Source organism: Sminthopsis crassicaudata, chromosome 3, assembly GCF_048593235.1.
Source record: "Sminthopsis crassicaudata isolate SCR6 chromosome 3, ASM4859323v1, whole genome shotgun sequence".
NCBI lineage: Eukaryota > Metazoa > Chordata > Mammalia > Dasyuromorphia > Dasyuridae > Sminthopsis > Sminthopsis crassicaudata.
Genome location: NC_133619.1, coordinates 617,917,939 through 617,944,802, shown reverse-complemented (window position 1 = coordinate 617,944,802; position 26,864 = coordinate 617,917,939). Strand labels below are relative to the sequence as shown.

The 26,864-nt window shown below is 34.6% G+C and overlaps 1 protein-coding gene across 5 annotated transcripts in view; it reads left to right on the top strand.

The window, feature by feature from the left end:
- Positions 1–26,864, top strand: part of PRDM2 (PR/SET domain 2) — a 196,235-nt gene that overhangs the window by 56,427 nt on the left and 112,944 nt on the right. For 3 of the 5 annotated variants that reach the window (XM_074306217.1, XM_074306218.1, XM_074306216.1), the window contains one exon: positions 7,005–7,131. The exons of 1 other annotated variant lie outside the window; for it this stretch is intronic. In XM_074306217.1, the coding sequence (XP_074162318.1) occupies positions 7,005–7,131 (127 nt within the window). Of the gene's footprint in view, positions 1–7,004; positions 7,132–9,512; positions 10,671–26,864 lie in introns of those variants that run through there. One more of the 5 variants, XM_074306219.1, reaches the window with a different exon arrangement.

Genomic DNA, 26,864 nt, shown 5'->3' with positions numbered 1-26,864 from the left:
TATCTGAATTCCTGATGTACAATTGTATCTTTCTATAGTATAATCATTTTCCTTTGACATCATAATTCACATTCTTGTTAATCATTTCTCAATTGATTTGTTACCACTTGTTTCCTCTCTATCCTACTTCCCCCTTTCCTTTTTGCTACCTTGAAAAGTGTTTCTATAAATATTCTGTGTATATGACTTTCCATACTTAGAAAATCCTTAGGAAATGTGTAGAAATAGGCTTTCCAGTCTGGTAGAAACTATCCCAAGCCGATTGGGCTTTCACAAGGTCTTAGCTCACTCTTTACAAGTGAACATTTTTTCATTTTAAATATCATCATAATATTCACAGATTATACTTTCTTCAGATTTTGAGTGTTGACTATTTTGGTTGTTACCAGTTTTTTGCTTGTACAGAGTAACTATTTTTAAATAGACAAAAAAATTTTTTATATGTTATATTTAAAATATAGTATCTGTAATGAGATAATTATCTCAAAGGGTATGACCCATTTTCTGCTCTTAATTTATATTGTCAAATTATTCTATAAGGAGAATAATCTGTGCCAGATATTTTGATTGCTTATTTCTTAGCTGCCCTGTCAATTTTGAATGTTCTTAATTTTATTTTTGGCCTTCCCTATTTTTAGCCAATTTTGACTTTGTTTTGTCACATTTTTAAGATTTTAAGTTAAATTTTTTTTGAAAATTGTTTTATTAATGCCTTTTGTTATGTTGGTAATTTTATACCTCCAATCCCTTCTAGATTATGATCTCTCTTTCATATATATATATTTATATATATATATATATATTTTTTTTTTAATTTTTATTTTTTCCTCCCCCTTCCCTTCCTTTCTTTTCTTCTTCTCCCCTTCCATGTCCCCCCCCCCTTTAAAAAAGAAAAAGAAAAGCATCAAAAATAGTGACTGTCTTTATCGTGATATAGAATATTCTCTTCTGGAAGTTTATAACTTCTTGTCATGAAGAAGGGAAAATGTTTTATTAGCTGTCCTCCAGGACTTTATTGTGTTGTTTTTTTGTTTTTGTTAGAGTTCAGTTTCACTTTACCTAATTTTTTTTTTTTTAATTTACATTGTTGGATTCACTATATATATTTCTCTAGGTCTGGATCAGTTCATATAGATCTTTCCATGGTTTTCTGAATTTCTCATTTGTTTATATTTTACTACCTAATTTTTTGTTATGTTCATTATGCCTTAGTTTTTTGCTTTTTTTTTTTTTTTTAATTTCATTGTTTGTTTTGCCTTTGCCCAGTTCATAAGAACATAGTTTGTTTTCAGTTCTTGGTTATGACAAAGTGGGGCTCTTTATACACCTCTCGTTGCTCTCCAACCTCCATTCATAGTAGTATTTATTATTATAGTGGTGAACTCAAAAAAAAGTATGATTCTATCATACTATATTTATAGCTCAATTAAGCTACAACTTAAACTAAGGCTTAGTGGATATAATATCTAGTTACATAGCAAGACATGTGTATGTAAAATATATACATTTATTTCTTTTTCTCTTTCTCTTACTATATTGATAGAACTTTTGTTTTTGTCTTTCTACTTTATAGTGGGATTATGGGTTAAAGGGTATCAAGAGCTCACTTATAATTCCAAATTGAAATCTAATCTGTCTTAACCACTTCACAAGTTAACCATTAGTAAATTGTAAAGATTTTAAGAGTTCCGGATGTTGTACGATAATATCTAGGTTCTATTAGCTAAATGTGATGTCATGTTCTCTCCCTTTCTCCCTTCTCTCCGTCTTTCCCAGTTTATTTATATATGTGTATCTGTGTGTGAATATATATATATAATATACTATAATGCATATATATTATATATATTACATATATTCTAAATGTAAATATAGCATGTCTTTTTTGTCTCATATTTTTCTTTATTTCTCTTTGGATCAGTTCATATAGATCTTCCTATGTTTTTCTGAATGTCTCATTTGTTATCTAATTTTTCATTATATTCATTATGCCAAATTTCTGTGTTAAAGGTTTTAAAGGAAGAAAGAAATTGACATTATGCTTACTTCTCTCTCTCCCCTGCTCTCACATCTAGTCTTCATCTAATTATTTAAATATTTGGTGTCAAATAGAAATGGTGTGTCACCTAATCTTTTTATAAAAGGATCCCTGAAGCTGCATATTTATTGACTTAGTTTTAAAATGTGACATTATTTATGTTTTATTAGGTTTTTATTTTCTTAAATATTTCCTTAATTACATTTGAATCTGGTTCTGATTGCACTTTGGAGTATTGGGCTACCTGCTTTTACTGGCCCCTTGTTTGGTAACTCTGGTTTAGATGATATAAAAAACAGGCTGACTTATATGAACTTTTCTTCTTGGTATTTTATGTAATGTGTTATGGTAGTTATTTGAACTGAAGAGAAGCCATAGTAGTAACGGTATAGGTATCTAATTTTAAATTTTATTAGAGACAAATAATTTATTAGACTATTTTTTTCATATATTTTTCAATTTGTGAAATTTTCTATCTGAAGCATGTTAGTTTTTATGACATTTAAAACGTTATATGCTAGTCATCCCCCAGGAGAATATTAGAAGCTTATGTTATATAAAGCTCTGAAATTCAGGGAGCAAAAATGTTGCCTTTCCGTTCAGATAGGACATAAAAAGGAGTGAGAGAGTTATGGTAAATCGAAGGAGTATTACTAATATTTGTGAAACTGTGTTCTTATAGGAAACCATTTGCTAATATAAATAGCACTGAGGCATCTTTGGGAATTTTTGTGATCCTTTGCCTTTTAAAAAATTGGCATTGTCTGTACTTTCTGAGATATTTGCTATTAGTTTTTTATTATTCTCAAATAAGACCAGAAATGATTCTAAAAAGGGATAAAATTCCTTGGATGTTAGTATAGATTTTTTTAAAGTCTACCTTAAAGTGTTATGTTACTTGTATTATTGTTTATTTTCTGATGGATCTATGATCTTACTCTCTCTGTGTGGTATAGTTTAGGAGATTTCAGATTAAAAAAACAAAAACAAAAACAAACAACTATTGAAGTTTTTTTTACATAAAGTTTTAGGGTGAGGATGATATTTTGAGAAAAAGGAGCTCTCCAAAATACAGAAATTGTATCACCAAAGTTGTAATCACAATATATAGTAATTTAATATTTTCAGAAGTTTATAGCAGAATAGTTCCCTAAAATGAAACTTTTTGTTCCTTGAGGACATTAATAAGTAACATTTCTATAATAATTTACAAAAGTACTTGCATTAAATTAGCTCTTTGAAATTAGTAAGTACTACTATCGTCATTTCACAAAGGAAGAAACCCAAACTCAACTTAAATGACTTGCTCATGTGTTACTTATAGGTGTTGAATCTCCAGTCAATAAACATTAGAACTGAAAATAACCATTAGAAAAGCTAATGAATCTGGAGCTAATGGATATGGATTAGAACCTTGCAAATGCTATTTTTTACTTTTGTAATCTTCCTTCTTCCATCTGTTAAGTGAGAAAGATCTAATGCAGTATAGGACTTGCAGTTGCTGGAACAAGGATGATGAATTGTGGTGAGAAAGCTTTTGTTTTGCTTTTGTATTCTTTATCATAGTGAATGAATAATCTGTCTTTGTACTCATTTGGACAGAACATAAATGATATAGAAAGTTGAAATCCCAAATAAATGAGAGTATCTAGCTGTTCTTGATAAATTCAAGTCATTTAGCTCAGATAAACTATACCCTTCAAAATACATGTTAAATGTTATTGGCAAGTTGCTATTTCTGAAAAATTTTGGAAATTGAAGACATGCCATGGGATGGGGAAAGGGGAAAGAAGCCTTTCTCCAAAAATGAGGCAAGGGATAGAGTTGTGGGAGAGAGAGAGAATGGATCCTGCAAACTATAGGATATTGTGTTTTGAGTTTAATCTTGGCAAAACTGTAAAATATATTATAAAAGAGATACTTGGAAGATATCTAGAAAAGCAAGAAAGTGATCACAAAGTCTGGAACAAATCTTGCCTTACTTCTTATTTTTGGACCTTTTTTTTTTTTTAGGGTATAAGGGGGATGTGGAATACAAACTTTAGATTTTAAAGAACGCCATTGACAGAATAGCATCATATATTTATGAATAAGATGGGAAAGTATTATTACTTACATGAATTTAGCACTAGTGGAATGACCAAATAGAAAGGTCTTTAGTGGAGTGCCTCCAAAAATCTATGCTTGATTTATTGCTATTTAACATGTTTGTCAGTGATTTGTATGAAAGCATTAAATCTATGCCTTGTCATATTTGTTATGACACAGAATTGGAAGAGAAGGGGCAGCTAATATACTGAATGATAGGATCCAAAAAGGTCTTAATTTGAGGTAAGCCTAATAAGGTGAAATTGAATGTGAACTAAGGTGGCCACACTACTCCTGAAGTATTTTATTCATTTTTGGGTATTACATTTCAGGAAGTATGATGATAAATTGAATCATTTCCAGAGGAGGGCACCTTGGTTGATGACCTCAATATAATGCTATATCAGAATCATAGAAGAGGGAGTTGGCAGGTTTGAGAAAGGGCAGGATAACTGCCTTCAGTTTTTGAGGTGCTATAAAATAGAAGAGATAGTACTTTTGTTTCTTTTGGCTCAGAAGAATATGAATATGAAGCATTTGGTAAAAGCCTCAGAGAGGCAGATGGGGGGCCTGGTGGAAGGAAAAAAACAGACTGGGTTAGTATGAAGTAGGCTTTACTCACTGAAGGTCTTCAGACGCCAAGCCTGTGTATATCACTTGTATTTTTGAATGAATTCTTGTTTTGGCACAGGTTGGACTAGACCTTTTAGCTTCCCTCAAACTCAGATTTTGTGTAGATGACTTTTTTATGGCCTAATAATCTATTGGTAAGAAAGTTAATGTCCTGAAGGATTAAGGTAATTGTTTAAAATCACCAGCTAGAGACCACCAAGAGATTTGGACCCAAGTCTTTTGGCTCCCACATTCAGACTTCATTCTTTATACCAGGCTGCGTCGGCTCTCCTGATTGATTTTAAATATAGCATTCTTCCCATTATCACTCTGTTCAGCTAAATAACATGCTTCCTAAATACCTAGGTGCTGGGAATTTAAAGAAAAAAAAACACATAATCTCAACTCTCGTGTAGTTTATCTTCTTATGGAATAGAATACTAGAGTTGTAAAAATTGCTTGCAGTTTGTGCTACTCTAAAAATTGAAGATTCTTTGAATTTTGTGAAAGGAAAATAACTTTCCCTAACATTCTTCCTATTTTTCACCTAGGTCATCTAGATATTTATTTTACTTTGCTTTTTTTCCTCAAATAATTTTTCCCATATTCCATTTATTGTACATGCCAACAAACAAGAAGACAAAATATTTTGAAATTATATTGCTATGGAACAGGCTAACTTATGGGTAAGAAATGCTTATGTCTGGGATGTATAAGTTATGGGAAATATATATAAGTTGATAAACATAATTCAGTTTCCCATGAATGTTAAAAAGTAACTTTAAATAGCAATTTTAACTGTTGATTTATTAAATTTAGACCAAGAAACTCAAAGGACTCATTAGACTTTAATTGATTCTAGTTAAGAAATTATAGATGAATATGTTGTTATGGATGAGAGACTTTATATTTGTTGAAAGATCTTATGTGTGGAGAGTGTTGGTAGTGTATGGAGAAGCTGTAAAGGTTAAAGGAATTTTAGTCAATTCCAGTATTCACCTTAAAAGGATCAAAATTTCCATTTAATCCGTTTGTATGTGATATATTTTTTTCAAAGTTCAGTATTTTCTTTTCATACTGATGTTTAAGTATTCTGATATGATACAAACATTAAAATAATTGTCCTATTCCTGAATGGTTCTTCCTAAGTAGTTGACTAGTATTAAAATGCCATATTAATAAAACGTATTTCTGTACTCCTGATGTCTGTCTCTTTTTAGCATGCTATAAATAGTAGTATATAAATGGAATGGCACGTATACTTTTGTCATTATATCAGTTAATTGGCATTCTCTTAAACATATTTCTGTGCTTCTGTGTCTCTTGCTTTTAATCTCTTTCCAAATATGCAGTATTATTAAGCTGAATTTCTTAAATTCTTTTTGGACTTTTTTGAATAATAAATAGTTTTATAATTTAATAATTTTGATTTTTATGCAAATATATTATTGCCTCTCAGTTATGTGTGGGTACATATATGTGTGTATATGTATGTATGTAAAATAAGCAATTATATTGTTGCTTTTTAAGTTTTTTCAATTTTCAATCTCCTTTGGGGTCTTTCAGGTTGAAACTCTTCTTAGTTAGTTGGACTTTACAATGAAATATGGGAAGAAATCTTGAACCTTTTTGAAATCTGACAGCCTTGAAGGAATTAATAGCTTCCCAAGGCTAAACAGTTACATTATTTGTCCCCGCCCTTTCTTTTTAATTTTAAAAATAAATAAATGAACCTTGAGTGAGATTCAGGACCCTCTCTCGGTAGAGCCGAATGACCTCTCTTAGGGGCAGATATTCTCCTGGCTATACTTTGTCTCACTCCTCTTTTGCCATGGACTTGCATCCTTTTTTTTCTTTCTTTCTTTTTTTTTTTTAATTAAATAAAGAGGCGATCTCCCATCTCCTTGGATCAGCCCAGTTAAGCGGGTCTGGCGGACCTCCTCCCGCTCGCCCCGAGGCGGGCGTCGGTCCTCCTCCCCGCTGAGGGGCGCTCTGCTCTCTGGGGGCAGGAGCGAAGGCGCGGCCGCTCTATTCGGCCCAGACTTGGCTGCCTCGCCGCCGCCGCCGAGGGTTAAAGGGTTCTTCCTGTTTGGTTAGTCAGTGAGTGAGTGAGTGAGTTAGGAAATCTGTGGCGAGAGCCGCGTCCAGCTGTTTGTAATCGCCAGCGCCAGCTCCACGCCCTCTGGCCCGGAGCCCGGGCTGGCTCCCCCCTCGCTAACAACCCTCGTCCTGATTGGTGTGGCCTGGCTCTCTGTTCTCCCTGCAGCCAATTGAGCCGGGCGAGGAGCTGCTAGTGTGGTACAATGGGGAAGACAACCCGGAGATAGCAGCTGCTATAGAGGAAGAGAGAGCCAATACCCGGAGCAAGCGGAGCTCGCCGAAAGCCAAGAAAGGTAGGGGCCGCCCGCCGCCGTCGCCGCCGCCGCCGCCGCCTCCTCCTCCTCCTCCTCCCGGGCCTCTCTCCCTCCCTCACCTCCCGGGGCCTCGTCCCGATCCTCGCCCCGCCGGCCTCGGCCCGGCCCGAGGAACGGCCGCACACCCCGCGGGCCTGCCCGCACTGGGGCGGGAGGGGGGTCGTCCGACTTAGAAACTTTTCCCCAGCGCCGGCGGGGCACCCCGAGGCCGGGCCGTGCTCCCGGAGCTGGGTGACCTTTGCGGACTCCGCGGTCCACCCGCTCGGCCGCCGGGCTCAGCACTTCTGACTTAAAGGGACCGCGGCGCGTCTGCTGAATCATAGGCGGCCGCGCCAGCGCCCCCGGACTCGCGGCTCCCTGAGTCGGGCTGGAATCGGGCACCGACTCGGTGCCTTTCTGACTTGTTCCTCCGCAGATAGAGGGTGCAAGAGCCGGCTGCTCCTGGGGAAAAGAAAGTGGGCTGTGGGCGACCGGTCCGTGTAAATGTAAAAAGAGTTTGAACTCTGACGGGAAAGGAGTATTTTTAAGTTACTGTGTTTGAAGTGCAGTTTTAGCCCAAGGGACGTAAAATGTAAAGAGCGACATTTTCAGTTTGTAGAAGCGTTACCTCAGTGCAAGACGGTCCCAGAGTTTCCTTTTTGTCTTAAGGCAGCAAGCCACAGCTGAAAGTGTCAGACGTAATTCGACTTTTGGTAAAACTGGACGTATGGTTTAATTTTTTTTTAAATACTGTTCAAGGGATGAATAATTGAACCTTTGTAAATAATTGTATAATTACAGTTAAAAACAGTGTTACTCTAGGTACATATGGTTTGCTTTCAGGGGGATAGAGAGAAAAAAAATTAAATTACTAATAAGCTCTAAGGTAGGCTGTGAAGACTCCACCTCAGCAGTGGTATTCTAGGAAAATAAAAACAATGTCATTTAATGTCGCTCGCGGTGGAAATTTCCTTCAAAATGTAATAGAATATAATTAATGGACAAGACATTTTGAAATCTGAGTTTAAGGTTACGGTTACCCTTTCTCCCTCTCCCATTTCATTTCTGTTTAGGACAATTTTTTGATTGAATATTTCATATGATAATCCATTTGACACATTGTTGAAGCTTTTATTTGGAGTATTGCTGTGAATTTGAGGAACTTTCACAGAGATTGAATATACATACATAATTCATGTCGTAAGCTTGGAGATTTTATTAAAAATAAATTTTCACATTTGTTTGCCAACTTCAGTTATAAATGTCAATAATTTAGTAATATCCCATGCATCAGATATCCCTAAATATGAATTATTTAGGGTTGTCATATTAAATGCACATTAAACATTTTCAACTGTTCTTTACTTTTTAACTACATAGTTGTTGTTTTTTTTGCCATTTTTCCCCACTGGGTAATGGAGGTGCAAAAGTTTTATCCAAGGAAAAAAAACTTTGAAAAGACCAGCCTGTTTATGAATAACATTTTTTGCTCAGTAAAATTGGTTTTTCATCAAAATCAAGGATATGTTCCCTAAGAGTAATTTTACATATCTTATTATTTATAATTGGAAAAAAACTTGTTAGTACCAAAATGTTGCCCAATTCTTGTTCTTTTAAAATTTTGGGATTGTTTTGCATTTCTTAAATTAATTTTTTTGTTAAAGTAATGATGTAAATTTACCTTAAAAATACTTAAAAATGACCATTATCTGTCTATAGATTTTTTAAATAAGTTGCTAAATAGGTATCTATATTCACTCACTAAAGGCAAATTTTTTGATTCATATGAGTTTCCTTGAAGCTTTTCTGCCTTTTAATATAGCATCTTTCATCTTGTGTGCTTTTATTTACACTGTTACTTAATATTGTTGTTGATGAATTGAGTTGGAAACATTTGCCATGAAGAATGAGGTCTTATAGTTTGTATATTTAAAATTGTATAAAAGAAAGTTAGGGAACATTCTGTTTAGTCTTTTTTTTTTTTTTTTTTTTTTAATAACATTGTGGAGCTTGAAACAACTTTAGGGGGCAGCTAGGTGGCGCAGTGGATAGAGCATCAGCCCTTGAACTCAGGAGGACCTGAGTTCAAATGTGGTCTCAAACACAATACTTCCTAGCTGTGTGACCCTGGGCAAGTCACTTAACCCCAGCCTCAGAGGGGAAAAAAAAAGAGAGAGACAACTTTGAATTTAGGTAACACGTTGCTGGATATCCCATCATTTGTTGAATGATATTCTAGTAATTATAGTTCAACATAAAACCAATGAGTACTATGTCTTGGTTGAAATACTTAACTTGAAATTCATTCCCTAGATAAATTAATTAGGGCCAAATGAGTAAAAAAAAAAAAAAAAAAAAAAAAAAGTCCTGCTTGTCATTCAGAACCAAAAGTTTGACATGTGGTAACTCCTAATCTCTTTTGAATTAACTATTATGTGAGAACAGATTTTTAAATGCCAAAGATTTGGATACATATTTAAAAAAAAAATACATGTGACCACAAGAAAACCTATATAGGATTTATGTGTAAACTCAAAAACATTTAGATAAAAAGCCTCTCCCACAGTGATGTCAGCTAAGTGAATCAGATTAAATTTCACTTTTGGGTTGTCAGTCAGTGTTAGGATTACTAGGTGAGAACTCAGGTTGTCTGGACAGTGACAAGGTGAGAATTCAGGTTGTCTGGACAATTACAAGGTGAGAACTCAGGTTGACTTGATAGAAGGAGCAAGCTCATTGGCTGAAGTGGTTCTTCCCAGAAGCCCTTGCATTATCCCACGCCCATTCTCTGGGAGGATAAAAGAGACAACATTGGGCCCGGAGAGCAGTCTGCCTGGAGAAGGATAAGAGCTGGAGGAGATTCAGAGCCAGGATTCAAGGAGAAGACTCTGCACTACATCTGGCTTGACACAGCTCTCTGCAGGAAGGGAAGTCACTTCTCTGGACGAGAGTTAACAGCAACTGCCTGGAGACAACGGTTCACCACAGGAAGAAGAATCTGTCTGAGAGATTTGAGTAGACACAGCAGATCTCTTCCCAGAGAGCGATCCGGCAGCTTCTGGAGACTACAGCTCGCTATAAGTCAGCAGGAATCTATTGAGCATTTGCTTTATGCCTAGTACTCTATTGGGTCCTGAGAAAATAAATGCAAAAATCAAATAGTGCTTCCTTCATTCTACTAGGGCAGTATCAGGAAAGGAATTTTGATCTGGACAGTTAGGGGCTTTCTGTGTGGATCCCTACTCCCTGAAGTAGTAAATTGTTGTGTGTCTTCCAGTAGCAGAGATAGTCTTGATTTGATTATTTCCAGATAAAAAGTTGACAAGAGGGAGGATAGTGTATGCTTGTTACAAAAAGGCATATGGCAAGTTGCCCATGTTGATTGAGCCCCATTATCCTGTCGGACAATTGGATGCAAATGTCAAGCACTGAAGTTGTATGGTGGATGATGAAAATTAATCGAAATCCGTTGTTTTAGGTGTGGAGGAGAAAAAGCTATGTAACTTCAAATCTTATGTCTGAGACAGCTGGACTAGGAGGTAAGATATGGGTTTGATTCCCATTAGACCTGTAGCTGTGAGTTTGGGTTGCTAGTATTTGTACTGTACTTCCTGGTTTATTGCAAGGCTCTATTTGAGTAAATGTAAAAGTAATGTAAAACCACACAGTGATATATGTGCATGTCATATGATGATACATGCAGTACATAGTTGTGTCACTTATTAAGTTTTCTTTTTGTAACAGCTACTGTATGCACTGCTATGTACTGAATATAATACATTTCAGAATCCATCATCCTCATGTAGGCTAGAATAGAATGGACGTTCTGAGTGATGCAGATTCAAAGTGGACAAGTCATCTTTATTCTTCTGACCAATGAATGCAACCAACACAATTTTGCTTTGATCTGAAGATGGACTATAAGTGTATATCAGACATTCTTTGGCGTCTTAACTTTGAAGGTCGCCTAATTTTGATCTTACTTTTGGGTGATGGTATTTATAATTAAGGTTGAGGAATCCATTAAATTGTACTGGTTATGATAACTATATTGGGTGGATTAGGTCTCATCCTCTCAGTTTACAAATTGATTCCTTACTGAGAAAATTTAGTATTTGGTAATGTAGAACATTTACTTTGGTTTGAACTTCAGGAAGACTATGTTTTATATGCATAGTTTGTGATGATAGTTTGCTTAGCTTCCTTGTTGAAGAGCAAAACAACAATGCAAACCACTAAAGAAATATTTGGTATCCTCCTTATAGCACCTCCCTGTATGAACTTGTGGTTCTCATTTTCTTCATTTTTAAAATAAGGGAAAATGGCTTTTGAGACTCCTTAGCTCTAGATCTACAATCCAGTCCAATAAATATTGATTTAGTGCCTCTGATGTGCCAGACACTATGCGAGTTATAGAGATACAATGAATGGACAATCCCTGCCCTCAAAAAACTTAAAATCTTACGAAAAGTGTCATACTCCGACTGGAGGTGTGTCTTGTTCTGTGGAGGTGAAACTAGGCAGAGCAGCAGGTGTAAAGTGGAATGAGCCTAAGTCCACTATAAAGGAATGCTTTGAGAAGAGTTTGGTGTGATGTCTTCCAATCAGAGAGGAGAAGAAGCTGAAGGAAGATGGTGCTAGTTTGAGTTATCAGAGTAATGCTGAGTTTAAAAAGGATGAGTTAATTCTATACAGTGGAGTTGAAATGTAGCAGAGTGGCAGATACAGAACGGAATGATCCTTACGTGTTCTCTCTGTGGTACCTATTCAATTATATGGGGGTTACAAAATACTTAGCCTAACATTGGTTAGCTAGCAACTTTCCTTAGAACATGGTCTGAGAAACAGAAAGAAACAACAACAAAAAAGACTTTATGACAACCAAAAATGGTTTAAGTGGTGATACAAAGTCTGTATCCCAAAGTTTGTATATTTTGCTCATGGGGAACCTCATAGGCACATGCTCTAAATTTATTAGGTTTTTAGACAAATTTTTACAAAATTGGTATTTTGATTAATTAATCATGTCATAGTAGGGGGGAAAAAAAGGGATACATTGCCAAAGGAAGGTATTTCCAAATAATCAGATTGTTATAGTGACATCACTCTAGTATTAAATGGCATTTTACAGGAAGGAAATATACATGCATTTCCCCAACTCCAGAATTTTTTTTTTTTTTTTGAGGCTGGGGTTAAGTGACTTGCCCAGGTTCACACAGCTAGGAGGTGTTAAGTGTCTGAGATCACATTTGAACTCAGGTCCTCCTGAATTCAGGGCTGGTGCTCTATCCACTGCGCCACCTAGCTGCCCCTCCAACTCCAGAATTTAAAAAGTATAATTGTCTGGCATATTATAATATATGGGGGAAAGCTTGCCTTTTTTGGTGAGTGAAAGCATAAAGGAGAAAGCTAGGTAGGTGGTTTGGTGGATAGGGTGTTGGACTTGGAGTGAGGAGGATCTGAGTTCCAATCTAGGCTCAAACACTAACTGTGTGACCCTGGGCAAGTCATGTATCCTCCTACTTGCTTCAGTTTCCTTTTCTGTAAAATAAGCTGCAGAAGGAAATGGCAAAGCACTCTACTATCTTTGCCAAGAAAATCTTATGGACAGTATGGCTCACAGGGTCAGGAAGAGATGGACAACAACATGGAGGCGTTCAAAGAGCCTGGGACTTAAAACTGACCTCGATGGAGTTGAATAGCACTTGCTAACTCTAGGACAGTGGTCCTCAAACTTTTTAAATAGGGAGCCAGTTCACTGTCCCTCAGACTGTTGGAGGGCCGGACTCACACTGTCTCCGCCCCACAGCCCATTTTTTCCATAGCCTCTCAGGCCTCAGTTTGAGAACCCCTGCTTTAGGACATGGGTGAATCCTTTCAGCCCTTCTGAACCTGGACCTCAGCTGACAGATGGGCCAGTAAGACTTGTGCACTGATTCCAAAGTTGGGAAGAGAAAGCTGAATCAAGTTTAAAGAACCTGAACAAAGTCCTTTAAAGGACCCAGGAGATGCCAGTTTTCACCATCATCATAGATGTCTTGAGAATGTCTTTTAATCAGAGGTTTTCTTCAGAATGATGACCTAGGGCCTTCCAGAAAAAAATAAATACTCTTCAGTTTAAGAAGAAAGGAGAATACATAATATATTTTAGGGAAAAAAAATCCATTTAAATGAAAAAAAAATTCATCACATAAGGACAAAACTTCAGAGAAATACCTTTTTCTCCAAGTTGTCAGAATGGAGAGGGAGAGGGAGAGAGAGAGAGAGGGAGAGGGAGAGGGAGAGACTCTAAAATAGACATTTAATAAATGTCTGTTGAATTGAATAACTACTTTTAATAAGCACAGAACTTTTGTGTGCTCAGTACTATTCTAGACATTTGAGGAGATAAAATTTGAATAACCCATAGTTTTGGCTTCTTGGAATTTATAGTCTAGTATAATTATATTTTGTATATTAGAGGGAAGGAAATGACATGTACACAAGTATCTGTATACCAACTAGTACTAAAGTTCCCTATGTTTCCTTTGTGGAATAGTCTTTACTGGCAGATTCTGTTGGTATTGGAATTGGGCTTAAAAGGATTGATAAGATATTAGTAGGAGGCTGAGAAAAGATCTGAGACAGGAGATTACACTATGTTGAGTGTTGAATGGAGAAGCATTTCTAATGTCAGAGAATCAGGACCTTTCTTGGTACTTGTAACTTGCATTTGACTCTGTTTAGATCTTTGCCCATAGATAGATCAGAGATTCTTCATCCTTATGTTGTCATTAATACAATTAAGGTATTTTTTGATTGAGTCCACTAAGTTGTGTGTGTGTGTGTGTGTGTGTGTGTGTGTATTTTGTGTACATATCTATTATGTATGTACTCATGGAATAAGGTATATACCCATGGGCATGTGTGTCTAGAGAGAAATCAACTAAGATGATTTTTGACCATAACAGACTTTGAGCTTTTGTGTCCAGCTTTTTGATCTTTAAATATCTTCATAAGTTTACTTGCATATTTCATTGTTTCTAAGAAAAAGAAATATTTTCTAGAGATAGAGTTAGTGCTTGAGTTCTAAAAACAAAATAACTGTCACTGATCTCTCTAGCACTCATTGGAAGGTTTCATTTCTGTGTAGGTTGGAGCTTTAGAAAATGAAATCTGTTTCCTGATATTTTAATCTTTGTGCTTAGTATTGGGCAACAATCTACATGAGCTATAAAACTTACTTTGTTCTTTGAATTTTTCTTTCTAGGGAGGCATTTTAGTATTATGGGGAAAGAGCATTAGATTTAGAGTTAGGACTTCAGTGTTCAAAGCCTTTCTCATTAGCTAGCTGGGATCCTGGACCTCTAAGAACCTCAGTTTCCTCACTTGTAAAATGGGATTAAGGCTACTTGTACAACCTGCCTCCCTGGATTTTTTGGGGGAAGCACTTCACAAACATTAAACTACTTTATAATTGGAAATTATGAATTGGTATTCTCTGGATGGATTGTGCCTAAAGAAAACATGTTGAAAGAATTCTTAGTTATATTAGTCCCCTTTTTGATAATGAAGTTTTAGATTTAGAACCTTGAAGGGAGAACTTGACTTCACCCAGAAAAGTTTCTTGTGTTAATTGATATTGTGCTGTGATGAAGAATTTGTGATTGTTTTCTATTTTCTGCTCCTCACTAGCTGTGTGATAATAGGCAAGTCAATTCACCTTAATTTCTTTATATGTAAAATTTGGGAGTTGAATTAGATTATTTCCTATGTCCCTTTCATTCTTAAATCCTTTGATCTTAATTGAGATTGTGTTAAGCCTGATTTTCCTGTTATACTGGATAAGAAATAATTTCATGTGAGAATTCTGTCACCCACTGAAGATTTTCATTGCCTATCATCTTAATTTCTTTCTCTTCTTAACTTGTCCTTTTTCTTTATATCCTTTCCTACTATATTTACAACCATATAGAAATTCCAACTCCTCCTCTTTCCCCAAAATCACCTTATTGTTTAGCATAGTAAAGAAGTCAGTTTACCTCTGCTACAAACAGCAAGGATGAAAATGGCAAGAGTGATTCTATTTAAAGTTAAATAATACATTTAATAGATGGAGACAGCAGCTGAACTCTAGTGGAGATGGTTCCTGCTGACGTTCTGTGACTATTTCAGGCCACATGGCGCATGCAGAATGGCAGATTGGCAAAGTGCCAGGAGATGGGGCTATAAGGAGTTCTATGAAGTGACCAGCTTAGCCACTCTGGCACCACAAGAAACTCCACACTTTGAAACCATAGTTCCCCAGGCCTGGTTGGTATGGGTACTAGCAACCAAAGTAGATAGATATAGTATAAATTGTTATAAATATGAAATTAATTTAGCATATTAGTTCATATCTCTTTATGTCAAGGTGCTAGGAAAGATTTATTTTACTGTAAGAATGACTGTAACGTTTATAAGAACTTATTTCAATAACTTTCTTTCAAAAAAAAGAAAAAAAAAAGGAAAATTTAGTCAGTGTTTTTGCAATGTTTAACTCATGATAATTGTTGAATCATTTTTCAGTCATATCTGTCTCTTCATGAGGGTTTTCTTATAAGATTGGGGTTTGAAATTTGCAATTTTCTTGGCAAAGATAGTGGAGTGGTTTGCCATTTCCTTTTCCAGTTCATTTTACAGATGAGGAAACTGAAGCACACAGGCAGGATAAAATGACTTTCCCAGGGTCACACAGCTAGGAAGAGTCCGAGGCTGGATTTGAACTCAGAAAAATGAGTCAATCACTTTTAATAAAAACTGACGATAGTAAGTCCCTAGCTTCTGTAAACGATTCACCTCTATTTTGAGGATATCAATATAGCCAATCATCTTATCTCTTTTGCCATGCATGGTTTGCTCGTTCTCAAGTGCCCAAGAATCTGTAAAGTTAAAATTTTTAAAGAATAATTTTATTTTTTCCATTTAGCTAAGCAATTTTCTCTCCTCCATTAAAATAACAAAAACTCATCAACAGGGTTGATGTTGATGTTCTCAATGAAGCATTCCTGGTTTCAAGAGTTTCCACCTTGTAGTTTGCATATTGGAACCACAAGAAGAGCAAGAAGAATAGTAGGATTTTAAGATTTAAGGTTTATTGTGAGAAAGATAAGGCAATGAGGTGGCAAGATCCCTGGCATCAGTCAGGAGACCTTGTTTCACTCCTTACCTTGCCTCTTAACTGCATCACTTCATGAAAGTCACATAACAGTTTTGGGCTCTTCCGACCATGTGTGCTTGAATTACCTGATCTTTAAAATTACAATCTGAAATTCTAAAATTTTATGGATAAAAGTCACAATAATTTTATTGTTAAAAAATTAATAAAAGTCACAAATACATTATTTTTTCCACATCTTTATGTAGTTCAAATTTTAGTGGATAGATGAGAAATTTACATATATTTAAGTGTATGCTTCTCTAGTTGTTTTTTTTTTTTTCTTTTTTCTTTTTTTTCTATATATACTCTTAATATACACTTGATTTGGTATTTCAAATAGTATACTTTGGAATCTTGGTTTTGGGGTCCAGAATAGTTTTTGTTTTTTTCAAAGCTTTAAAATGTCAATTTAAGAGTTTCTTTATAACATAAAGAAAATATGTAATATTATGGCTGTCCCCACTGTTAAATGTTAATACTAAAAATATGATTTTTTAAAAAATTGTGCAAATGAACATAAAAAAGCATGTTATAATAGTTCATGGCTGTTTAGCCAAAGATATTCTAAGTTTATTGAGGTAATGAGTTTCTGATGTTGTATGACACATAGCTAGTTCACCTTTTTATATTGATGTGTGAAAATGAATTTTCTCACATTACTCTGATTCCTCAACATCTCCTAACAACTTGTAAAAACCAACCTGCTTAAAATATTTGTGTTTATATTATTTTCTACATTTTCTTCACTTTCTTTGCTAAAGTTAGGTTCTCCTCTAACATTTAATAGGTAATTATGATTCTCAGTGAAGCAGCTGGAACAATAAATTTCCCAAATTTTACTAGCTTCATCAAATAGCCTACTGTATGGTCTCTTGGCCTAGGTTTGTTAATTCTGTTTGACTATATTCCAATGCATCTTGTAGTATTTAGTTTTCCAAAAATTTCTGAGAGGCATACAATTCTCTATTTGAATTTAGAGCCCCTGGGTTTTTAAAAGAAGATTGGGGGAAGGGTTGAATTAGATCAGGAGTTAGAAAACCTTTTTTCTGTCAGCGGTCATTTGGATATTTATAACATCATTCATAGGCCATTAAAAATTATCAATTTACAGAACTCAAACAGTAAGAGGTTGTTGTACCCAGTTTTCCGCTATTATTGGGATTGCCTTAGCAAGTAATTTTATGATATGTGATCTGCCGGGCAGACATTCCAGCACCCTGGATGCGATGATCATTCCATTCTAAATTCTGTGATCATACTTAAGAATATAATGTAATTTCTTTATTAATGCATATTGGAAGACTAATTGTTCTTTTTTTAGCCACACGAGTATATCTCATAGTATAATCAATAACAGCTTATGTGGAATATCTCCATTTTATTTGTATTCTCAGTCCTCTACCACAACCCTATTCTTGCAGTTCCTCTAGTTGGAATCATAATAATAATTGTCACTGTTTACTGAGTAGATTTCCTTCCTACCTAAAGCTTCATCGCCATAGTTTTGGATAAACTAATGGCAATAATTAGCTTTAAATCTCATTTGAGTCTTGTATCTCAATTTGTTTTGAGAAGGTTTTTGGGGGGTTTTTTGGACCTGCCAATCTCTCAAGTTTATAGATTCATTGATGCTCAGAGATTGGTGCTCAGGAATAATCATAAATCTTAAAGGATTTTAGCTCTGGTGGTAATATCCTTTCTAGAAAGAGGAAGTATCTAGCCCATGGTCCACAACTGGCAAAGTTGTAGAGACTCCCTTTGCATGGGGATATATTCTACACTCCTGGCCTTGCTGTTGGTGAGGTTATTTTGGTTCTAATAAGAACTTTTTGTAGTTTGAGAAATTTTGTGTGTGGGAGAGGAAGACTTTCCTCACTAATCCCTAACTACCTTCCATTTGTTATCAGTGAAACCTTTTCTGCCTTTATCTGATAATTCCACTGTGTGCATGTGTACAAAATAAATTCTCGGATTTTACATGATTGGTCTGTCTTTTATATCATGTCATAATGACTTGTTAAAAATCATGGCACTTTAAATCTTATTATTTGATCCCTGTTGTCCACATTAAGTTCTCATTGCTTTCTCATTCTTTCAGTAAAGAGAATAGCTTCTTTTAAATCCAAATAATAAGGCTGTGACTAACAAATTCTGAGATTTGTGTAATTATTTTTTGCAGTGTATTAAATTATTTTGTTTCCTCAGTACTTTAGAATAGGTATATATTTGTCTGATGCTTTGGATATACACACTGTAGCTGGTAACTTTGGTTCATGTTACATTAAAAAATAAACTGATATGTAGTTACTTTTCTGTTCTTTGCTGTTTCTTGTTTTTCTAAAGTATTTTTATACTAACCTGCCATTACTAGCTGTTTATAAACATTTCTTTGATTTATCATTTTCCTATTCAGGAGGTTCATGAAAAATCTGCTCTTTACACTTTTGTGTGAAAGAGTCTACGTTCCCCTGCAATGCAGGGTGCAGAAAGAAATTGAAAATTTTGCAGTCCTGCTTTCACCAAGTTTGTTGTACTAGTGTTACGTTCAGTTTTCTTATCTGTAGCAGATAGTCTCCTAATAAGGCAGAATGACTGTGAGTGGAAGAAAACAAAATCAGACTCTTTTATGCAAAATGTGTTAAGCAACAAAAAGTACGCAAAATCAAGTTTCAGAAATTATTTTAAAGATCTTTCCAGGTTAAAAATGAATCTGTTCAACCTGGGCTTGGTTTGGGGTGGGGGGAATCAGTTAGGGGTTGTGATATTTATTAAATTCATAAGATTATTGGATTTAGAGCTAAAAAGGACCTTAAAGTTTAGTTTCTATTTGTGTGAACTTGGATAAACAAATACATCTCTTTTTAGTCCTCAGTTTTCTCATTTGTGAAGTGAAAAGGCTGAATTAGGTCACATTTGAGGTCCCTTTCAGCTAGCTCTGTAGTCTAAACATCCCTTGCTTGCTCCCCCATATATATTTAAGAAATCTGAGGCCTAGAGTAGGCAAGTGAATTTTAGTCCGAGAGTAATAATTGGCTTGTCTTTATAGGCTCCAGATCTAGTACTTTTGCCTTCTAATCTCATCCATATAGATTTTCTTCATTGTTATCTTGTTCTAATAATGACTATTCTTCCCCTTAAAATAGATTTTGGTTTTGTTTGGAGTAAGAGTTTGTGCCATTTTTTTTTTTATTATTTAATTTTTCCAACCAAATAATTAATGTTGAACATGTTTAGTGTAGCAGCATCTTTTTTAGGATGACAACTTTTTTTTCCCCTTCTTGGTAACCTATTTTATTTGTTACAAAGAAAAATTAAAAAACAAAGCTAGAAGGAACATGAAGGAATCTGTCCTAACCTGTTTTGTGTTTCAGATCTTTGGAATTTCTTAATGAGTGTAAAAAAATTATTTAATCGTTTTTATTTACTCAATTTTTGATATAGAAAAAAGAGAATTTGTATAGGTAGACACAAGCACGCACGCGTGTGTGTTGAACAATATACGCTTAAAGCCTTTAATTGATAAAATAGAGAATAAACATATTTTGAAAGTATTTTAGTTGGATTTTTTATGAACACAGCTATAAAAACTCTGTCCAATGAGTTTTTTTAAAAATAGCTGTTTTTTTACTATATAGGCAAGACCAACCCGCTTAACAGTTGTGTGCTCTTAATTTTAAAAAAAAAAAAAATGTAATTTTTTTTTCCTTCTGTTTTTGAGGCAATTGGGATTAAGTGATTTGTTGGAGGTCACACAATAGGAAATATTAAATGTCTGAGTTCAAATTTGAATTCAAATACTACTTACTCTGGTGCTGGTGCTCTTTCCTCTCTGCCATCTAGTTGCCCCTAAAAAAAATATTCTAAGTAGTAGTATTTTCTCTCCTTTTAACTTTGCCTCCCAGAAACTCAGATGGAGGTAGCTTTATTTTAAAAAGATTTGATTCTGAATAGAAAGCAGACATGTTGAGCAGTGATGATAGTTAAGATAGATTGGAAAACCTGCATTGTAAAAGTAAAATCGATTAGAAAAACTTAAAAAATAAAACTCTGATATTGGCAAATTCTTAGCATTCTAAAGAGTTTGCCATCATGTTTATCAGTGACTAATTAAAATGTTTTTCAAGAGATTATTTTAACAGTAGAATGGTAAATGTTTATAAGTTATTTTCAGTTCACAAAAAAAGATGAGTAATTCCAGGAGTATGTCTTTTATTGTACAAAAAAAGTGAGCCATTCATTTTATTCCAGATATTTTAAAATTAAAAAATAGGTTTTGGTGCATTTCTTTCTAAAGCATTGCAATTACATTGTATTTTAAGTTTTATTGATGATTTAGCAAAAATTGCTAATCAATCAAGTAGGTTTTTTAAAAAATCATTTTAGTGGTAAAGGCCTTAATTTCCAGTGATTCAAGTCAAGCTTATTTCTTTGTTTATACTGATATTAAGTGTTTCTAGTAAAGGTAGAATGATAAGTTTTTCTTTTGTTCTTATAATCCTAATAGATTTGTCTTGTACTGAAGATTTCATGAGCCACTGCATGCCACAAAAAATGAAGGCAAACTGGTTTGTTCACTGGTGCTTAGCACCCTAAACTGAATAGTTGCTTTTGTATACTTAATGTTTGACAGTGCATATTTGTTTTAACAAGGTATGCAGAAATCTAATTCCTTAGCTTTCTCCCCCCCCCCCCCCCCTTAACATTTTAGGCCTTTATTAGTTTTATTCTTTGGATTTAAGAACATTTGTGTGTGATCTTGTGTTCATTATAATTTGAATTTTTGTGTGTTTATAACATTTTCTCTGAAAATGCTCCTGGCAATATATTTAAGCCCCCAATGAGGCATTTGGGGTTAATATGCCTGTCTTTTGTCTCCCACTTTGTAGCTTAGCATTAATATAAAGATTTAAATAGGGCCTTTTAATCATCAAAAGGTAGAGTTTTCTATTATTCCATGGCTGATTTGAACTGCAGATAGTATCATGAAATTTGTCAGATAGTAATACTTGATACTTTTCTTGTCTGCTTAGCCAAAGACTTGACAAGAAGCCATCATTTGTGATTGTGATTTTTGAATTATTTGTAGTTAGCCTACACATGCCTGGAATAGAAACTCCAGCTTCACATAGGTTATCAAACAGGTAGTAATTACATTCAATCGTCACTGAGTTTTTTTTGGGGAATTAAACTAGGACTTTCAAAAGCATTGTTACATAAAGTTTGCCCCTTCTAAAATTTATCTCAGTTCATCAGTTTCTTTTATTGCTTACTCTTCACCAAGTCAGCATTTCTTCCTTGGAGAAAGAGGTGAATCAGGTATTGTTGCAAAGTGTTAGTGTTAGTTCATTGCTATTTATAAAAGTTAATTTAAAAAAAATCAGTGTTTTAAAGATTTTTTTGTAAATCCAGTTTTCATAATTTAAAAAGATGTAAAATGATAATATGGAAATGATTACCAAAGAGGAGGGGGCAATTGGGTATTAATCTTAGAACAGGTTATGCCTAACTAACCATTGTGGGTTGAACTAAATGGTTTCTGAGTTTGTACCTACATAACTATGTTGTCTCTAATTTTATACTGAATCTCACTGGCCATTATCAAAGATACTGAAGAGACAGGGGATTTAGTTGTCAAAATGTAATGTTTATGCATCTTAGTTGTAGTATAAAAGAAGGAAGAAAATAAGCTTTTATTAAACACCTATCATGTGCCAAATACTCTGCTAAGCTCTTTATAAATATTTTCTCATTTGAAACTTAAAGCAACCATGGGAGGTAGGTGCTATTATGACCCCCAATTCAACATTGAGGAAACTGAGGTAGATAGAGGTTAAGTGACCTGCTCAGGGTTACACTGATAGTAGTGTTTGAGGTAGGACTTGAATTCAGGCGTCCCTGACTCTAGCACTCTGTCCACTGGATCTCCTCCCTACCAAATTATTCTTCATTGAACCTAAGAATTCTTACTTCAAAGGGAGCCATGAGAAAAAGTAGACATACTACAAGGGCTCCCTTCCCCGTTTTCTCCCCCTCCCCAAGCTTTAGTATGAAGTTGGATACTCAACAGTTATTTACAAAATGAATTTCTCCTTTAATATTGGGAATCTGTGATTTTATTTTAGTTATTTAGATTTGTAAAATAGATGTCATTTTCAACTGTTTATTTTGTTTAGCTAGGAAACAGTGGATACAGGGCTAGGCCTGATGTCCGGAAAATTTAATTTGGATATAGCTGAGATGCTGTATAGTGCTATGTAGTTAATGAAAAAGTCCTATATCAGTTCTTCCTCCTCAGCATCTCTTGCATTTCTCTGTTCCTGACACAATCACCATAGTTCTGGCCATTGTTATCTCTTGATTGGACTATTGCTATAGTCTCCTAATTGGTCTTTTTTTCTTGTGATCTCTTCCCATCCCATCTTCCACACACAGCCACCAAGTTTGTATTCCTCCTCTGCTTCAGAAGCTTTATTTTTTCCCTGTTGCCTCTAGGATAAAATATTGTTTCTTAATGACATTTAAAAGCTTTAATGATATAACAACAGATTGCTGCTTCTTTTCCAGGTTGTTCAGAAGTTATTCTCTTATATGCATTCTACCATTCTGCCAAATTGTTCTGCTTGGTAAAACCTTTATGGAAATTGATTGATTGAATGTACAAGTCTGACCAAGTTATTCCCTTGTTTAAAAAACAAAACCAGAAACAAAATTCCTTTAGTTACTCCTCATTACTTAAATGATAAAATACAAATGTTTTAATTGGGTGTTATAAAGTCTTCCACAGTATTAAAATTCAGCAAGCATTTATTATTTATTTACTATGTCCTGGGGAAATAAAGTAAAAAATGAAGCAATCCTTTCTTTCAAAGAGCTTATACTCTATTGGATGAAAGCTCTAAACTTATTTCATTCAATACTTCTTCACTGACTGTATTACTACAAACAGTATAAACTTCCAAACTGTTCTCTGACCTCATCCTGCTCTTTTTTCCTTTTGTGCACAACCATCCCTTAAAGGCCTGGCTCATGTATTATTTAGTAAGTGGCCTCTTCCTTTTTATGTCTGCCATCAAAAAGTGATTTCTACCCTAAATATACTATATGTAATTTATATATAAATGTAATTTTTAATGAATGACATTCTTTTATTGTACATATCATCTTCTCTATTAGATTATAAGCTTTTTGAAAACAGGGACTATTTTCCATCTCTGTATCCTTACATCTAGCACTTTACCATCCATATAGACAACTCTAATAAATGATTGTTGAAATGAACTTATGTTCTGCTTGTCTTTGAGTAACTTTCATAAAGTTTTTGGGAGTAATTTTGAAAAACTTTGCAGTTCTATGAGTCAAACTTACTTGGGCTTGTAAGTATTACAGTAGAGGGAGATGGAGCTAACTAAAGGATTCTAGAAAAGCTCTTAAGAATCTGAAGAAAAAATTAATTGAATGCTTTTGGGCCAAAGAGAAATTCTAACTTGAATAAAAGATTTTTAAAATGATTATCAATAATTGACTCATTTTTGTTGATATCAGTAAATGTGGACAAGACTGATAATTTTTTTTTTCCCCTGGCCTTTAGGATAAAATGACATTGTTGCTGCTATATACTCCTAGCACATTTCTATAATGTTGGTGAGTGGAATCTAATTTACAGATGTAGAACAAATGAAAGATAAAAAATCTGATATTTTAGACTTTGGGTGCTGAAGTGCTTTGTAGTCTGCTCTACAAAATCAATATAGATGATTTGGTATAATTCTAATGCTTCTATGTTAAAACTTTCTAAAAATACTGATTAATTTTGAGTTTAAAAAGGAGACATTAAATACAAAATATATTTCCTGAACAGTCTAGCAAAATCATACCAAAGGGTGCTTCCCTACTACATAGTAATTTTTGACTTAACAAAGAAACTTTAAACTTAATGAGGTAGAATCAATATTATCCTTTGTGTTTTGATGTGAGTTTTGTTGCCTATTTCTTTTGTGGTGGGGCATCCAAGTAGCTAGGTAGCACAGTGCATAGAGAGCCAACCTGAAGTCAGGGAGATTTACCTTCCTGATTTCAAACCTGACAACAGACATTTACTAGCTGTATGATCCTGAGTAAGTCATTTAACCCTGTTTGCCTCAGTTTCCCCATGTAAAATGAGCTGGAGAAGGAATTGGCAGACCATTCTTTGACAAGAAAACTTTTGAAACACCTAAATTGGTATAGTGGGTGGACTGCTAGGATCAAAGATAGGAGGACTTGAGTTTAAAATCCCTCTGACACTTTGTGACCTCAGTCAAAACATTTATACTGATCCTTAATTCTTGAAAATGGGGATAGTACCATCCTTTGAAACCATAAGCAAAGGTTATTTTAAACTGAAATAATATATGTAAAATGTTTTATATCTCTTAAAACAGAATCTAAGTATTGTGAAGTATATTCTTTGGGCTTGTCTTTTCACTACTTTATACATTACATGCTATGTATATATATATATATAAAATGAGAAATATATATATACACACACATATAATGAGATATGCTATTTCTCTCGTTTTAAAATTTTTTCATTAAAAAAAATTCTTTCCCCATATAGGAGCTTGAGGATTTTTGTTTTGATTTTTCATTTTTGTTCTTTTGCTTTTGTTTTTCACTGAGATAGTTATTATAAAATAAGGGAGACAGAGACCTTCAGAGAGTTATAGATGGTATATTGATCAGATTTGTCCTTGACAGAGTAGGGTAGGATAATTAACATGGTGGATGACAGGATTTAAATAGATTTTGATAGACTACTATATTGACAAAAGTGTGGTATCTTTGAGTTAAGTTCAAAAAATCAGATTCACATTTACAAGATCAAGAAGACATAGCTAGAAAAAGAATTGGGAGATCCTGCCCAACCCAGTGTGAGTCGATGGGATGAGGTGAGGTAGTCAAAAAAAATAGTAGGATGTACTCCTCCCACGCTGCCCTATTTGGGGCCATACATACAGTTTTTTATTTTCAGTTCTGGGCTCTCTTTCGTAAACTATAGTGTCCAGGAGCAGGCAACCAGAATGGTAAAAATAAGGCTTTAATTCATGGCACAAGAGGATTAGTAAAAAATAAGAATACTTAATGTGAAGAAGAGTAAACTTGCAGGAAATATCATTATTTTCAGTATTTGAAAGGTTTTCATGCAAGTAAAAGATTAAACTTGTTCTTGGCTCCAAAAGACAGACTTAATATAGAGAAAATTTCCCAACGATTGGAATGATGCAAAAGTGGGCTGCACTATCTTGGATATTGGGTTCCTTTCTTTTAGAACTTGTCAAGCAAAAATAACTTATTGGCTCTTTTTTAGAAGGAATTCTTTGTTTAAAGAGTTTGAACTAAATGGCCTTATAGTTGTTTTCTGAGTCTGTTTCTGTGATTTGAGTTTGACAATGAAAGTTAATAGCTAGGCAGAAGGGATTTATAGCATGCTGATAGGAGTGGAAAAAACCTTCCCTTTGAGTCTAGGAGATGTGATATCCTGACCCTGTCACTTAATTTCTATATGGCCATAGGCAAGTTTTTTCACCCTTTGAAGCCTTGGTAGTCTCTTCATTTTGACTAGATGAACTCTTAAGATACTTTCCAACTCAGACCAATTTATGAATTTCAATAGTAATAAAGTCTTGTTAATAAATAAGGCAAAATGACAAATAAACCATTAGAAAAACCAGCATTTATAATCTAACTTAGTTATGGTCTATTATGGTCTATTATATTCGTTGGTCTTAATTGGTTTATTTAAAATGTTGGACTTTTCAACCTTGTTGAATGTTGTTTTTCATTGATATTCATTTCAACAGCACAAATATAGTATCTGAAAGAGGATTTTTTAAAGTAGTGATGCTAGAAATGAAGAATGCTAAATCAAGTTTAGGAATTGAACAAACCAAATTAAATTGTTTCTATAGTCTTGCCTGATTAATAATTGACCTCCTGTCTTTTATGGTTTTGGGGGAACCCCTCCAGCACTAGTTTCTTCACTATTCTCCCTGGAAGTAGTTGACACTGCTTTGTAAGAATGATAATTGACAGCCCCAGAAATAGTCAGAGATTGAGATCTGCATTGAGATTTATGAAACATGTTAAATGTTGCTGGACTCTTCAAACGCTTTTTCTGTTGTCTTTTTTTAGAATCTTATTTTCATTAATACTTTTTGTTTTGAGAAGACCTTTTCTTTCCTCTCTTTCTTTTCTATGATTTAATTGGTGAGAAAAGGAATTTGTTCTGTTAATGCAAGAGTAATGGTTGCCCTACTGCAGAATAGTATTGAAGAGTTGCCTGAAGCACTGGAAAGTTAAAAGGGCTGCCTCAGGGTCAGATCTCCTGAATCCTGCTTAGAACTTGAACTTAGGTCTTCCTCATTTCAAGGCCACTTTATACGGGTTCTGTGCTTTTTTACCATCATCATTTCAGAATAATTTCCCTTTCCCTTTCAGCTGCACCAATCAACACATCAGTAATACCTATCAATTTCACATCAATCAATGTCATGTTCCACACTTTATGTCCCTT